At 38.9% G+C, this 14,633-nt stretch overlaps 1 protein-coding gene across 1 annotated transcript in view; it reads left to right on the top strand.

Annotated features, from left to right (window-relative positions):
- The window catches only part of AMMECR1 (AMMECR nuclear protein 1), a 157,330-nt gene that overhangs the window by 82,339 nt on the left and 60,358 nt on the right, over positions 1–14,633 (top strand). The window contains 1 exon segment of the mRNA XM_026678569.2: positions 10,095–10,205. Coding sequence (XP_026534354.2) covers positions 10,095–10,205 — 111 coding nt within the window.

Raw genomic sequence — 14,633 nt, 5'->3', positions numbered from 1 at the left:
AAAACACAACAAGAACTACAAGAGCGGGGATTTAAAATAGATCAGTGGGTATATCTCCAAATTCATAGTAGATATAAACAAGATAACAAAGATTTCGGAATTAATAACAAACTCCAACACTTAGATAAAATTTTACTAGGATCAAATAAAAAAAAATATAACTAAATTTTACAACTACCTACTGGAAGTAGAGTTAGAAGAAGAGACAGTCAAAGGGAATATGATAGCTTAGAGTAGGAATGTTGGACGGAGTATCACATTAACAGAATGGGAAAAGATTTGGAACAGAAACAATAAGATCACCAAATCTGCAGCTTATAAAGAAAACGCTTACAAAATGTTTTACAGATGGCACCTTCCTCCTTCGAGGTTAGCGAAGATGCACCCCAACACGAGTCCAAAATGTTGGAAATGTAAAAGTATAGATAGAACCTTTTTTCATATGTGGTGGTCATGTAAGGAAACCCAGAAATACTGGCAAAGAGTTAGAAAGTGGCTAGAAGAGATAATCAAAGAACAGATTGAATATAAACCAGAGTCCTTCCTGTTAGGGATTTTTGACAAACAGCTACCTAAAAAAGTGAAGTATATAACAATACATATCTTAACAGCGGCCAGGCTAACGTTTGCTCAGTGTTGGAAACTACCTTACATACCTACAGAACAGATGATCATCCAGAAAATCTCAGACTGTGCAGAAATGGACAAACTAACTTTAGCCCTAAAAAATAAAGACTCTTCAATATATTATAACAATTGGAATTGCTGGTATAAATGGTTAGACCAAAGATAGACTTTATATTATAAAGTAAAAAAGAATGGAACAAACTTATATGAGTGTAATCTAAATATAGATATGGATAAGATGTGCGTATATGAAATTAAGAAGAGAAAAGATCTTACAAACTGTCGAAAATGAGAATGTTTTTAAGTGTTCACTTTTTCTTCTTTCTCTTTCTTTCGCTCTTCTTTTCGCATTTCTTTCTTTTTTCCTTGCTCTTTTTTGCTTTTGCTATTTGTGTATGTGTTGTTGATTTGTTTTTAATTGTAAATTTAATAAAATTTGTTTTTTAAAAAAAACTAAAAAGGAGAAAAGAAAAGTTATTCAGGTTCTTCAACACCTTAATCCAATTAAGCGGTCTCAGGTATAAAAGGATGCATAAGAAAAAGAAAGAAAGCCACAAAAATAAAAAAAAACAATATGGAAGGTAAATAGAAAAAAAATACAAGGGAGGGAAAGAGAAAAAAGAAAAGAGACTACTCCCTTAAAAAGAAAAGGAAGGAAATCATTAATACTAAAGCTTTTCCTTTAAAATAAAATGCAAACGTAAAAATTTGACTCCAAAAGACAAAAAGAAAGACAAAAATCAAGTTCCAAAAGGCCAAAAATCCAAATAGCTATTATGAAAAGTAAACTAGTAAGGAGGGGGTTTGTTAAAGTAAGAAATAAAAAATAAAAAGAGCACACTGCACCTTGTTTGATTATCCAAGGCTTTTGTTAAAATTTATAACTCTCTTCTCCAGAGTGTTATCACCTTTTTTTCCCTATAAGCTTCAACACCAGACTCCAGCTGTTGATAGAAACCCAGAAGAGCACCTGCAATAATACTCTCCCATGCTCTTCCCTCTATCTTATCAAACAGCAATGTCCTTGAAAAGAAGTCTCAGTTCTTTCTCAGCTTTGTTTGGTCAAGAAAAAGAAATAGAATATTTCCAAGCCTCTAGTTGGCAGTGTTACAAAGTTTCTTTTGCTTTCACTCCCCCCCCCCCCTTTTCCAAACAAAATATAATAAAAATTAATTAAAAAGGGAAAAAGATATTTAAAAAGATGACTAAAAGGGAGTCTCTAGCCTAGAATATTATAAAGTCAAAAAGGAGAGAAAGAATAGGTAAAAGAAGAAAAAAAAACCAGTCCAGTTTTATAAAATCGTGTAGAAAATCCAGCAATGAGAAAAATAAAATAAAATTACTTTGACATTCCTGTTTAAAATCGCTGCTTAATCACTTCTGTCAAAACTTTTACAGATTCTTTCTTTTCCTTAGGGTGTCCTTTCAAATCTTAAAATAAAGAAAAAGTTCTCACCAAACCGGCACACTTTCTCTTTCCATTCTCTCATTTTGGAGCTGTCCCAACTTCAGCAGCTTTAATGGCTGCCTCTTTGCCACTGGCAAAAAGAGCTTCTGGATCTACCCGGGATTTTGCGGTATCCCTGGGATCGACAGGATGCGCTCTTTACATTCACCGTCTCTTTGGGATGGTTTAGATCCGATTGGACCATCCAGGAGCAAAGATATCAGCAGTGATCTCAGACCTCCAAGATCGCATGCCGTATCGTCGTGACGCCAGCTCCGCCCTCTCCCAAAACAGCTACTGTTTCCTGATGTCATTGACCGTTAAGGCGAATCTCTTAATCTGACCTTTAAAAATACGACTTAAATACTTCACATGCTGCTATTAATACAGAACTTTTTGACTTACAAGAGAAAAGCATCAGTAGAAGGTCAACATTTGTAGAATAGAGATTTGTTTTAGATACATGATGATTAAGTTGGGAACCTCCATTCCATTTAGAAACACTAATTTATTTTAAAAATGCTGGTAATGCCTGCTAAGAAATCAAGTGAAAATTACAATGAACCTTCAGCAGAGCAGGACACTTACTTAGAAACAGGGGAACCCAATCCCTAGTCCATGGACGGGCACTGCTTCGCAGCATGCCAGAAACTGGGCCATGCAAACAAGTGAAGCCACATCCATGGGGTGCAGGCAAAAGGTGAAACCACGCCCCCTCCGGTCCGTGAAAAAACCTCTCCATGGAACTGGTCCCTGGTGCCCAAAAGATTGAAGGCCATTAAGTTAGGACACAGTATTAAATGTGCTCCAGCACAGACCAGCTAGATATTTTCCCAGGGTTCTTCCATCTGGGTTCCACATGGAGCAGGAAGATTGATTTCATAGCATAAATGGATTGTCCCGAATTCCGTTTTTCTTAAAAGGAATGTTATCATATTGAGCTTCATTTTGCAAAAACCACAACTCATCCTTGGAAGGTAGAAGATGGAAGAATGGTTGATGACTGATTTTTCTGAAATAGATATTATTTTTTTTGATTAGAGAAAAGTTATCTACATTTATGTCAGGTGCAAAGAATCAGAGAGCAGGTTAAGTTGCATTTCAAAAGATATATTGCTCAAGGCTATATCCAGGAATCTGGTCAACCAAAAGTTCAGTACTAAATTGGCACCAAAAAGGTTCAACAGAATTCAAGAGGACTTGAACAGTTGGCAATGAAAGGACTCTATATAGACTGATGGCTTGTTTAACTCCCCCCAGCTGTGCCTTTCCTTCTCCTATAATTTATTATTTATTAATAAATTTATATTTATTTTTATGGACATTTTGCATAAAAATAAAAACAATGAACTTGTGATTTATGGATTTGCTGATTAGACAGAAGAAGGGTAAAATTATATAACTTTAGAGAGGGAGAGAGCTTACTGTAGTTACTGTATTTCTACTTATAACTTATGAAAAATAATATAAATTCTTTGTATCTTTTTTCTTGCGGTTTGCTTTTTCTTTGATTTGTTTTCCTTTGTCTTCTTTACACTGTTAATTTTTATCTTGTTTAAATATATTAATAAAAATTAAATAACAAAAGAACTAATGTTTTGGTACTAAGCTCAGCTCAGAACATGGAAGGAGAATGGGAGTGTTTTATTGTAAACATGTGATTCTTCAAATGAAGCTTGGAAACTATGATGAAGTCATAGGCATCAACCAGTATTCGATAGCTTTGGGTTTTTCAAAATTCAGCTTGGAGGTGAATGTCATTCTCACCTCAGAAAAGGTTTTCTTTTAATCAAGGAGATTAAAAACTGTAGTTTGGAAGGAGTCCACCTGTAGCACGAGATGGGCTCCAGGTCATGTCTCCCTTGAGGACTGACAAGCCGCCTCTCTTGTTTAATTGGCTATGCAGATTGAAAAGTACCTGCAATAATAGAAACACCTAACCTTTCTGGGCTCCTAAGCCTTATTTCTAAATGCCATAGTCACAAATACCACCTGTCTCTACTTCATCTGTGTTATCCTCATACATTGCAATTCATTTATGGCCATGATGTAACACCATTTTTATAAAGTGCAGTGCATATGGATGGCACTCTTAAGTGATCAAGTTTATTTATTACTAGCAGTTCTGTCACAGCAGGAACCTTGAAAATTAGCAGCTTAAACAGATTAAATTACCCCATAATTATCTACAGTAGATTCTCAGTGTGGAAACTTACTGTGGTCTGCTAAATGGAGCCTTGTTGGCTGTGTTTGCTGTCTTTGTTTCTTTCATCTTCTCTGGGCAGAAGCTGATCAAGACTGCTGGCTGGCTGCTAATTGATCTCGCTATACCTGTTCTGTGACTAGAATGTCAGTCCTATATTGTTCTCCTGTCTCTAGTATAAAGTGACAAAAATGGTAACCAGTGGAACAGCTTGCCCTCAGAAGTTGTGGGTGCTTCATCACTGGTGGATTTTAAGAAGAGACTGGCAGCCATTTGTGTGAAATGGTATAGGACAGTGATGGTATTCAGCTGGTTTTCACCAGTTCGCTAGAACTGATATCTAACTGCTCAGTTTGGCAAACTGGTGAATTCCCTTGGCCTGGTCTGGCTGGGTGTTCCCTCTAGGCGTGTGCAGAAGCGAGCACACTCACTGGCTCCACCCGGCCTTGCCCCGCCACCCTAGCCACCCCTTATCTGAGTTTTCTCACTTTTGCACTAGAAGACCCTCAGAGTCCCTTCCAACTCTATTATTCTGTATGATACCTTATAAAATCAAATCAAAGTGGATGTGCCTAGCCCTAGAGATTTGAGGATTTATTTGTTAAGATTTTTTTAATCCTGCCTCTATTACTTTATAACGGGTGTCAAACTCAAGGCCTGGGGCCAGATCTGGCCCGTGGGGTGCTTAGATCTGGCCCATGAGGCCGCCCTGGAAACAGCAAATGACTGGCCCGCAGTGCTTCTGCCAATGAAAATGGCACTTGGGAGGGCTGTGGGCAGCCCTACTGTGCTCTGTTTTTGCCTGCAGAGGGTTGCAGGAGGGTTGCTGGCAGAGAGTTGCTCAGGAGCCCATTTTCACTGACAATTTGGGCCACCACAGGTGCCCCCAACACAAATGACCACACCCACCCTGGTCGGACCCACCCCTCCCCCCCAAGGTAAAACACAACCCTGATGTGGCCCTCAATGAAATCGAGTTTGACATGCCTGCTTTATAAGTAACTGAAGGCAGGAAACATACACAATATTTCTTCCTATTTCCCCATAATGACAACCTGTGAAGTGGGTTGGACTGAGAGATTGACTGGCCTAAGGTCATAAGTCGGCTTTCATGGCTTAGGCAGGATAGGAACTCAGTCACCAGGAGATCGGATAATAGTTATCCACCCAGCTTTCATGCCTAAAGGGGGACTAGAATTCACCATTTCCTTGTAATTGGCCCAAAGTTAGCCAGCTGGCTTTCATACTGAAGGTGGGACTCAAATTGACCATGTCCTAGTTTCTCGCCTGATGCCTTAACCCAGGGGTGGGCAAACTACGGCCCGCAGGCCACATCCGGCCCGTTGGTCTGTCCAATCTGGCCCGCCCCTGAAAAAAAATCGCTGGGCGTGGCGTATTGCCCTGCGCTGCGTGGCGCCCAAAGCTGCAAAACAGTGCGGAGCGCTCTCGGGGTAGGAAAGAAAAGAAGAACTTTGCAAAGGCCTCGGCTGGGAGTTCAAAATCACCTTTGAGTGCGACCTCTCCGAAGGTGAGTCCCTGCCGATCCCCCTTTTTTTTCCAGGGCTTCCAGGCTTAAACTTTGCCCGTCTGTCAAATTTTAAAAGTCAATGCGGCCCCCGAGCCAAAAAGTTTGCCCACCCCTGCCTTAACCACTAGACCAAACTAAAGTACCAATCACTCTGTTGACACCCAACCTTTTTTTTTTGTAAAAGTTTTATTTGGATTTTCACAAAACATAATACAAATAAAATATCTTTTTTGAGAGCAGCATGATTCCAGGTTATCACATCTCAGTACAGACTTAATCTCAATTACATATTCATCTTTATATTCTATTTCATACCTTGTCACTATTTTTATCATTTTCACAATATTTTTTCCCTTCCCTTACTTTCCTCAACCTTATTTCTGATTTTCTCATTCCTTTTTAATTCAATTACATATCTTTTTCTTTATTTCTTTATCTTTCTAGTCATTATATTTGTACTTTTGTACTTACAATTTCATACATTCTTTTTTCATCATTGTCCCGAAAAGGAAAAGGAAAAAAAAAATTCCCTCCCCTTCCAGGCATTAAAAAGCAAGGTTTCCCCTGTGATTACCAAATAGAGTGTATCACCTTTATATTTTATAATTGTTATCCATTCAAATCTCATTTAACATTTAATTTATACATTATACAATTATAATGTTCAGTTTCTAATATCTATTTTATATCATATAACTCTTATCAACCAAATTCCGCTTGGTACTTTCCCTTAAAAATACACACTGAATTCTAAAAAAAGAAAAAATATATAACAATAATGAATAAAATGGTTATTCAAATTCATCGTGACAACTGATATTGATTTCATTATAAATCTTTTACATTTCTTTTCAGTGAAATTTTATAAATTGTTAAAAACAATTAAAGTATTTTCATTTCTTCCTCTTATTCCCTCTTCTTCTACTTTTGTTCCCTTTCTCTATTTCATTTAATTATTAACAAACATTCCATTACATAACATGTTTTGTCTTTCACTTTAATCACCTATGTTTCATATTTTCTAACTCGTTACTATTTCCAATATAACAACACTATCTCTTGTACCCTTGCAGAATCTTCTCAATTTATATTTTTAACCATTATCTCTATGTCTTTTAAATAGGCTAATACCTTTAATCCTTGTACGTTTCCCGTTTCTTTATTTCCTGTTTCTGTCCCTTATAACTTCTTCTCCTTTTTATCTTTCCCCTCTTTTTCTCAACACCCATTTTGTCCCCTTGTCTCCCTGATTCTCCCTTCTGCAATCTCCCTCCTGCAATCTTCCTTCTGCAATCTTCCTTCTGCTTCTTCCTAGTATTATATTTACTTTTCAAACTATTCTTTTTTTTTTTTTCCTCAAATCTTGAGTATTTTACTCCCTTTCCCCACTTTTTCCCATTTTACTCCACATGGAATTGTTTGGTCATTAAAGATAGCTTCTTCTTTGTCCAGCCCTTCTTGTTCTTCAAGCATTTCTTGTTGTTTTCATAGTTCAAAATCTCCATTTCTAAGAATTGAAGTGCGAAGCCAAAGGATCCTCCTCCCTTTTGCAACTCGTTTCATTTGTTTAAGTTCCATTTTTAGTTCCTCGGGGAGTACTGCCATTTTAAGCACTTTTAAACAACCACCCGATTAATTTTAGTTCAGACCACTAGAAATCCAACACCCAAAATTCCAAAAATCACCAAATAATCCAAAACTGTTTTTTCTTGCTTCTTTTTTCCACTTTCCTTTTCCAGGGGCTCTGTTCTTGTAACTAAGTTTCAGTTACAATGTATCCTTTGGAAGTCTTGTTAAAATTCCACTGTTAATTCTAATTTATTTCCAGGAGGTACTCTCTGCTCTTTCCAAGTCCCACCCTTTCTTTTTTCCTCTACTTTCCTCCTTTTGAAGGCTTTAGCATATCCAGAAAGTTTTTATTTTCCCTTTGACACTTTAATTTCAGCTTAAAATTGCCTGTTACTGTCAAAGTAGATTAACACCAATTTCTTGCTTAAATCTCTTCTTTTTAGCATTCAAAGCCAATTGCAGCTGTCGATGTGATACAATTTTTTTTTTCCTTTTCCCTCTCTCCTCCGCCACTTTAAGAATCTTCTTTTAGGAATAACACTCTTTGTAATTTAAATTCCAGGGTACCTTGCATAATGTTATCTCTGCTTAGCCCAGTCTGTCAAGCTCTCCCCTTTGTCTTCCTCCTGCTCAATCTTGTCTGGTCAGGTTCCTCTTTGAGGTGGCCATTTCTGTCTTCGAGAAAGAGAGTAAAGAACTGCCGAGGAGGAGAGATACGGCTCCCCTCAACTCAGCTGATGGTCTCCCCCCTCTTCGCCACCTCTACGGGGTGGCTTCAGCCCCGTATCCAAGGGATCGGGGCACTCCATCGGCGAGCACGGATTGAAACCGTGCACGATCACGGATTTCGGTCCATCACCAAAGAAGCCCAAATCGGAAGTCCGACACCCAACCTTTCTGTGAAAGGTTGCAGTAATTTCAAACTGTCAAATAATCCAGTGTTGTAGCATTTTAATCTACTATGCCTAATAATGTGGGGGTTTGGCATGAGAAAGAGTGTTTCCTTCTGTTTATGGCCTTTGTTCACAACATCTGGTTTGCCATCTTGCAAAGAGAGCTGAACTTCTTAGTAGGTCTTTGGTCTGATCTGAGAAGCTTTGTGCATTTTTATGCTAACAGCCATCTGCTCATTATGACTACAAACAATAATATGTGGGACACCCTATTCCACATTCATTAAAAAAAGGAAAGTGAACTGTATGTGAATGGTAGAAGGAAAATGCTAATATTTATCCCGACTCAACCCATTGCCCCTTGAAAAACTTAGTTTCAGCTTCTCTTAACTGAAGCCAAACTCTAAATAGGACAGAAATAGAAAATTATTAAAAATATGGGAATGATGTAATCAATGTCCTTAGATTGAAATTAATTGGAATCAAATATAATTTTGGTCTTGTCCTTGGCCCTAAGAACACTGGGCTCCTTTTACACTAATCAAATAAATATTTTTGCCCAAAACTGGTTGTGCAACATTCTCAGTTCATTTGTTATGAATAATGCTGAATATTCAACAGTGCTGAAATAGCATAAATTACAATTGGGTTAAAACATTCTGCTGGTAAAACATGTATGCAGCTGATGGTGTTCTGTGAGCTTGCTTCTCTTCCAGCAGGCAGGCTTGTTAACATCAACCCAGAAGGGAGTATAGCAGTGGTGGCTAACCTTTTTGGGCTCCTGTGCCAAAAATTGTGCTCACGCTCATGTGCCAGCACCCAGAAGGCAATGAGCACCTCCCATGCCCCCTGCGCATGCGTGCACAATCCTCCACCCCCACCACCGCCGCCCCCTTAGCTGCACTGCGCCTCCCAGCTGATTTTCGGCCTCCTAGAGGCTTGAGGAAAGGCTCTGCAGGCTTTGCAGGCCAAAAATAGGCCCATGTCATCAGTGACGAAACGGGCCTATTATTTGTCCTGCAAAGCCTGGGAGGCATGCGCATGCGCAGTGAGGTAATTTTGCCTACGGCTTGCGTGCCATCTGTGGCACGCGTGCCATAGGTTTGCCATCACGGGAGTAGAACATGCGGGATGGTTGCTTGCTTATTTATTTATATCCTGTCTATATTTTTACAAATAACTCAAGATGGCCAACCTACCCAACACACCTTCCTCTTTCTGTTTTTTCCACAACAACCCTGTGAGGTGGTTTAGGCTGAGAGTAACTGGCCCAAGATCATCCAATTGGCTTTCATGGCTAAGACGGCACTAGAAGTCCCGGTCTCCCACTTTCTAGCCTGGCACTTTAACCATTAGACCAAACTGGCTCTCAATATATGCTCTGTCTAATAAGCCATTCAATAAAGAAGGTAACCAAAGGTCAAGGAAAGCAGAAAAATAGGTCTAAACAATATCTATTCTCCGCACACACATCTATTAACCAACGCAGAGAAGCAGGAATTATCTCCAGATAAGCAAGAGCAATCACAGAAGAAACAATGCCATGCCCAAAAATCAATTAGAAAGAAACAATACTCCAATAAAGCTAGTAAGACAAACTATATAAATTCACTCCTACCTTCACTGGTGATGTTTCCTAGTCTTGTGATGAAACATCTTCAGGAAGATTAGCAAGCTTAGAAAGCAACAAGACAAATATTCTGAAGATCGTGAAGCCAACATTAGAGATGTTTTGGTAATGGGGGAAACACTATTTTACAGGCACAGTTTGGCTCTCCAAGATGAGTAGCACCCTGGTCATTCTTCTTTTCTTCTCTCATTTCACAGCCCGCTCTTCGTAACGTGGAAGATTGGTCGAGATAAAAGGTTGCGTGGATGTATAGGTACCTTTTCTGCCATGAACCTGCATTCAGGACTCAGGGAGTACACACTTACTAGGTAAGACTTTGTTGATGTTCTCTTCACTTTGAAGAGGGTTGTAATTTATTATCATTTATATTGTGAAATTGGCCCACTGAATTTTTGAGCTTCTGCTCCCCACTAAGATTTTTCCAAGCATTGGAGAATCTTGTTATCTAGGTTTGTTTGCTTAGTCCAAAATGCTGAAGTAGCCTGTGACTTGAGCATTTCCCAATTTATAATGTATCTTTGCCCAAAGCAGACAACTTCAGTTCTTTTTTTTTTGGAAGACAAGAGGAAGAAAGGTAAAGTCTGCGGGGGGGGGAAAAAAACAGTCCAGCAATCCAAAATGGCTGGCATTATCTCCATTTCTCCAGCAAGGACTTCCTGCCAGCTACATTTCATTTAATTTTTCTCATTCTTATTCCTCATTGTTCTTTTGTTACATTCTTGCTCTTGAGCGGAAACCTGTTGAATTAGGGAAGTAAGTAGTAAGAACTCCTCGTGATCCAGACTACATCTAAGCTAGTTCATTTTTGTGGTCTTTTAGTTGCCTTTCTTGGTGTAGTGTTTATCAACACATCAAAAGGTAGCATTTGGAGCTGGTGGTGTACTTTGGAGGTTGGAGGAGAATTTGATTGGGGTGGTGTCTTCTTTGATTAGCGCACTAGACTGAAGATGGTTAATAATTCATCCAAATCCTCATAGGGGAATCCCAAGGACTAGAAGTGTACAGGTAGTCCTTGACTTACAGCCATTTGTTTAGCAACCATTCAAAGTTACAACAGCACTGAAAAAAATCACCTATGACCATTTTTCACACTTTTAAGACCGTTGCTGGGTCCCCACAGAGGAGGTTGAACTGCAAAATTTCCTATTATCCAAGTCAAGATGGGTTTGGCCTTTGGGGACATCTGGCCGGACAGACTTACTCTATGCTCTAAAAACTAAAACAGATCCACTTGGTGCTTCCAAGTTCTATATAGCATACTATAGGCCTGTTCTCATTCCTATCCTGAATCTCCCCACTTCCTTTTTATTTTGTTTCCCAACTGGCATCTCAGTATGCTATGTAGAACTTGGAAGCACCTGGGTCCTTGCCAGATCGTTCAATCAATTTTTATTATACTTCCAGACCAGCAAACATGCCAGGTCATTTTTGAATAATTCCTTGCAGTTTTCTTTCAAATGTAGAAATCACATTTTTCTGTACCCAGGAGCCACCTGGGCATTAGAAACTATGCCCTTATTTTAGAGTGTTTTGTTTCTGAACCAAGTACAAAGTCTGGTGGTCAGATGCCTGTTGAGCAGTGATGAGGTTCGGACTGCTGCAGGCCAAGCCTTTTGTGACACTTTTCTATGTATGAGCCATGCTTGAAAAGTGCGTCCTTCTGCCTAGCTTGTGAATCATGGGCTGTAAGTTTTAACGGCACCTTGATTAAATTGGCTGGCTCGGTGGGAATATAGAAAGAGAACGTTTTGAAATGAAAGGTGGAATGAAAGAATTGCTCTGGCTGAGCTCGGGTGCCTCCCCTTCTCGGGCTAAATTAATTCTTTGAATGGGAACATTAGGAGTTCTGCTCAAGCAAGCTAAAAAGATCTTTTTCCTTTGAGCTCTGAAGACAAAGTACGAAGCCAGGAAGACATTCCAATAAATTGTTATCCGGTACTCGAAAATACGGTTTTCATTCTTGAAAGTATCTGTGGAGATTCTCAGTCATTCAGGTCATGGTTGTCCCAAAGGTGTTTTTTTCCATAGGCAACTGGACGTTCTTGGTTTTCTTTGAAGACATTTCGTTTCTCATTCAAGAAGATTCTTCAACTCAGAATTTGAAAAAGCTCCTTTGAGGCATTCTGGAAAGTACTTAATAGATCTAGAAGAGGGGTCCCCAACCCCTGGTCTGTGGACCAACACCTGTCCACGGCATGCCAGAAACCGCCCCGCACCAACAAGCGAAGACCATCCATGGGATGCAGGCAGCACACAAAAACACACCTCCTCCGGTCCATGGAAACACCTCTCTTCTTGGAACCGGTCCCTGGTGCCCAAAAGGTTGGGGACCGCTGATCTAGAATATATAGGTCTAAAATTGACTCCTTGGAGTAAAAAATACTTTATGTTTCCAGTAATAGGGGCTTTATTGGATTTATTGTTAATACCTCTTACTCTTGGTAATAATTTTAGCCATGATAAGTAGGCACTCTGCTGCCAGCAGCAATCACAAGAAAAATACATGTTCATATGTCGCATTATTTTATTGTTTTGTTTTATTATCATTTTTGCTTTGGACTCATAAAAAGAATACAGATTATCCTTGACTTACAATCACAATTGAGCCCAAAATTTCCATTGTTAAGAAAGCAAGGCAGTTTGTTAAAAAAATAATTGCTCCATTGTATGATTTTTTTGCCACAGTTGTTAAACAAATCACTGCAGTTATTCAGTGAGTTACACAGTCATTAAGCAAATTTATCTTCCCCATTGACTTTGCTGGTCAGAAGCCAGCTGGGAAGGTTGCAGATGCTGATCACATGAACCCAGGACAGAAAACCAACATAAATACATGCCAGTTGTCAAAACCCAAATGCTGATCACATGACTGTGGTGATGCAATTATCGTAAGTGTGAAAAATGGTCATAAGTCACCTTTTCAGTGCCCTTGTAACTTTGAATAGTCACTAAATGAATGGTTGTAAGTTGAGGACTACCTGTACATATTTGGTGTTTTTTCCTCATTCTACATTCTGGAGTGAGGTTAGGAATGCAACCCAACCAAGATGAGAGCAGTTATCACCAAGGGAAAGTAGTAATACTTGAAATCCACTGCATTGTTTTGCTCAAGCTGGGGCTGCATCCACATGTAATGGTAAGCTAGAATTTAGAATTGCATGAGTAAGAAGAAACCCATGCAAAGCCTTTATATGAGTGAGTGATGGTTGTTTTAAAAAGCTCTGCAGACTTCACGAAAAAATCCAAACAATTTGCTTGCAGATGAGTTTTTTTAAAATATAATTCCAGATATACACACAAGTTTGAACCAGAATCTGCTGTTTTGACAATAAATTTAGGTTTGTTCCCTCTTTGACTCTCATTGGTAATTTTCTTCTCATTCATATAACTAAATTACTTGCAATTTTGTGCAAACTCATTTATGTTGATAGGTTGGTTTTCAGATGTGAAATTTTATTTTATTTTTTTAAAGTTTTTAACTCTGGGATGCTACATTAATAGAAAGTATTAGAGATAACCTTTCCCTTTTTCCAATAATGTAAAGAATGGTACTATTTTAAATAAACATAAAATATCTCTGATCCACCATTGAGATCTTTTGACTATTATGTTCATGTTTCATGTGTATTCAGGGAAAGTAATAAGAATGGGCCGATGACATTTTGTTTAGGTGCAAACACTTCCAGATCAGTGTAAAAATGCTTGTAATTGCTTTAAATGTAGGTGTTAAAGAACAAGCAAATAATAATTTCCCTTCAGTTATTATGGACAATTCTTGGTTAATTTGTTTATTTAACACCTGTCATTTCCCCCCTCCTTTGGGGAATAAGGAACCAGGATGGATTTCTGCCCTGACAAGCGGGAAGTAGCTTCACTTAATTTGCTGTGGAACCTTTAATTTTTTTTTTTAGGCGACCATAGTAAATTAATGCCAAGAACACTTCTTGTGAAGCAAATTGATGTTCTGCCATAATTGTCCAGTGATTTATGAATTTAAGGAGCAAGAGCCTCAGAAGAAAACTCCTCCCCTCTTGCTAATGAGATCACACACTGGTCCACTTTGTCAAGTAGAACCGTGATTTGTGGCCAGTATGTGTTACCTTGAGAGGCTTTCATCACCTCAAATGTGGAGCTGGGTCAATTGAGAAGCTGCATTCATACTAACTTCCACTACTGTGAAGTGTTGCTTAACCTGAATTCCCATTACAGGTAGACCTTGACTTACAATCGTTGGTTTAGTGCCCGTTTGAAGTTACAACAGCACTGAAAAAGTAAGCATAGTTTCCCCAAGTTTTACAGTTCACCTTCTCACCTCCAGCACTCTTCTCCCCCTCCCCACATAGCCCAATTAATCTTCTCTCCCCCCGTTTCTATGGCAGCCGGAAAGACAAGCAGAAGGATTCTTGAAGGCTGACATTTGGCCCTCCTGCAAAAAAGGCATTATCCCTAGAAAAGAAGAAAGAATAAAACAATAGGAAAATCAACATTCCAAAAACAATATAAAATATTACAAAAAAGTTAAGGTTTGTCAGGGTATTTCGAACAAAATGTTTGTATAAGCCTAGGGACATCTTGTTCATGCACCCATTACAACTGAGAAGGAGGGAAATGCTTCCAAACCACCAAATATTGGAGTTTTCCTCTCTGTTTCCTCGAATCCAGAATTTCTTTAATCTCAAAATGTTGCTCGCCTTCAATTAAAAGAGGAAATGGAGGGGCGGTCTGGTCAGGCCGTA

This window comes from Notechis scutatus, chromosome 10, assembly GCF_049901735.1.
Source record: "Notechis scutatus isolate UNSWTSFEM ecotype Mainland chromosome 10, rNotScu1.2, whole genome shotgun sequence".
NCBI lineage: Eukaryota > Metazoa > Chordata > Lepidosauria > Squamata > Elapidae > Notechis > Notechis scutatus.
Note: the sequence above shows the minus strand (reverse complement) of the source record. Positions and strands in the feature narration are given on the sequence as shown.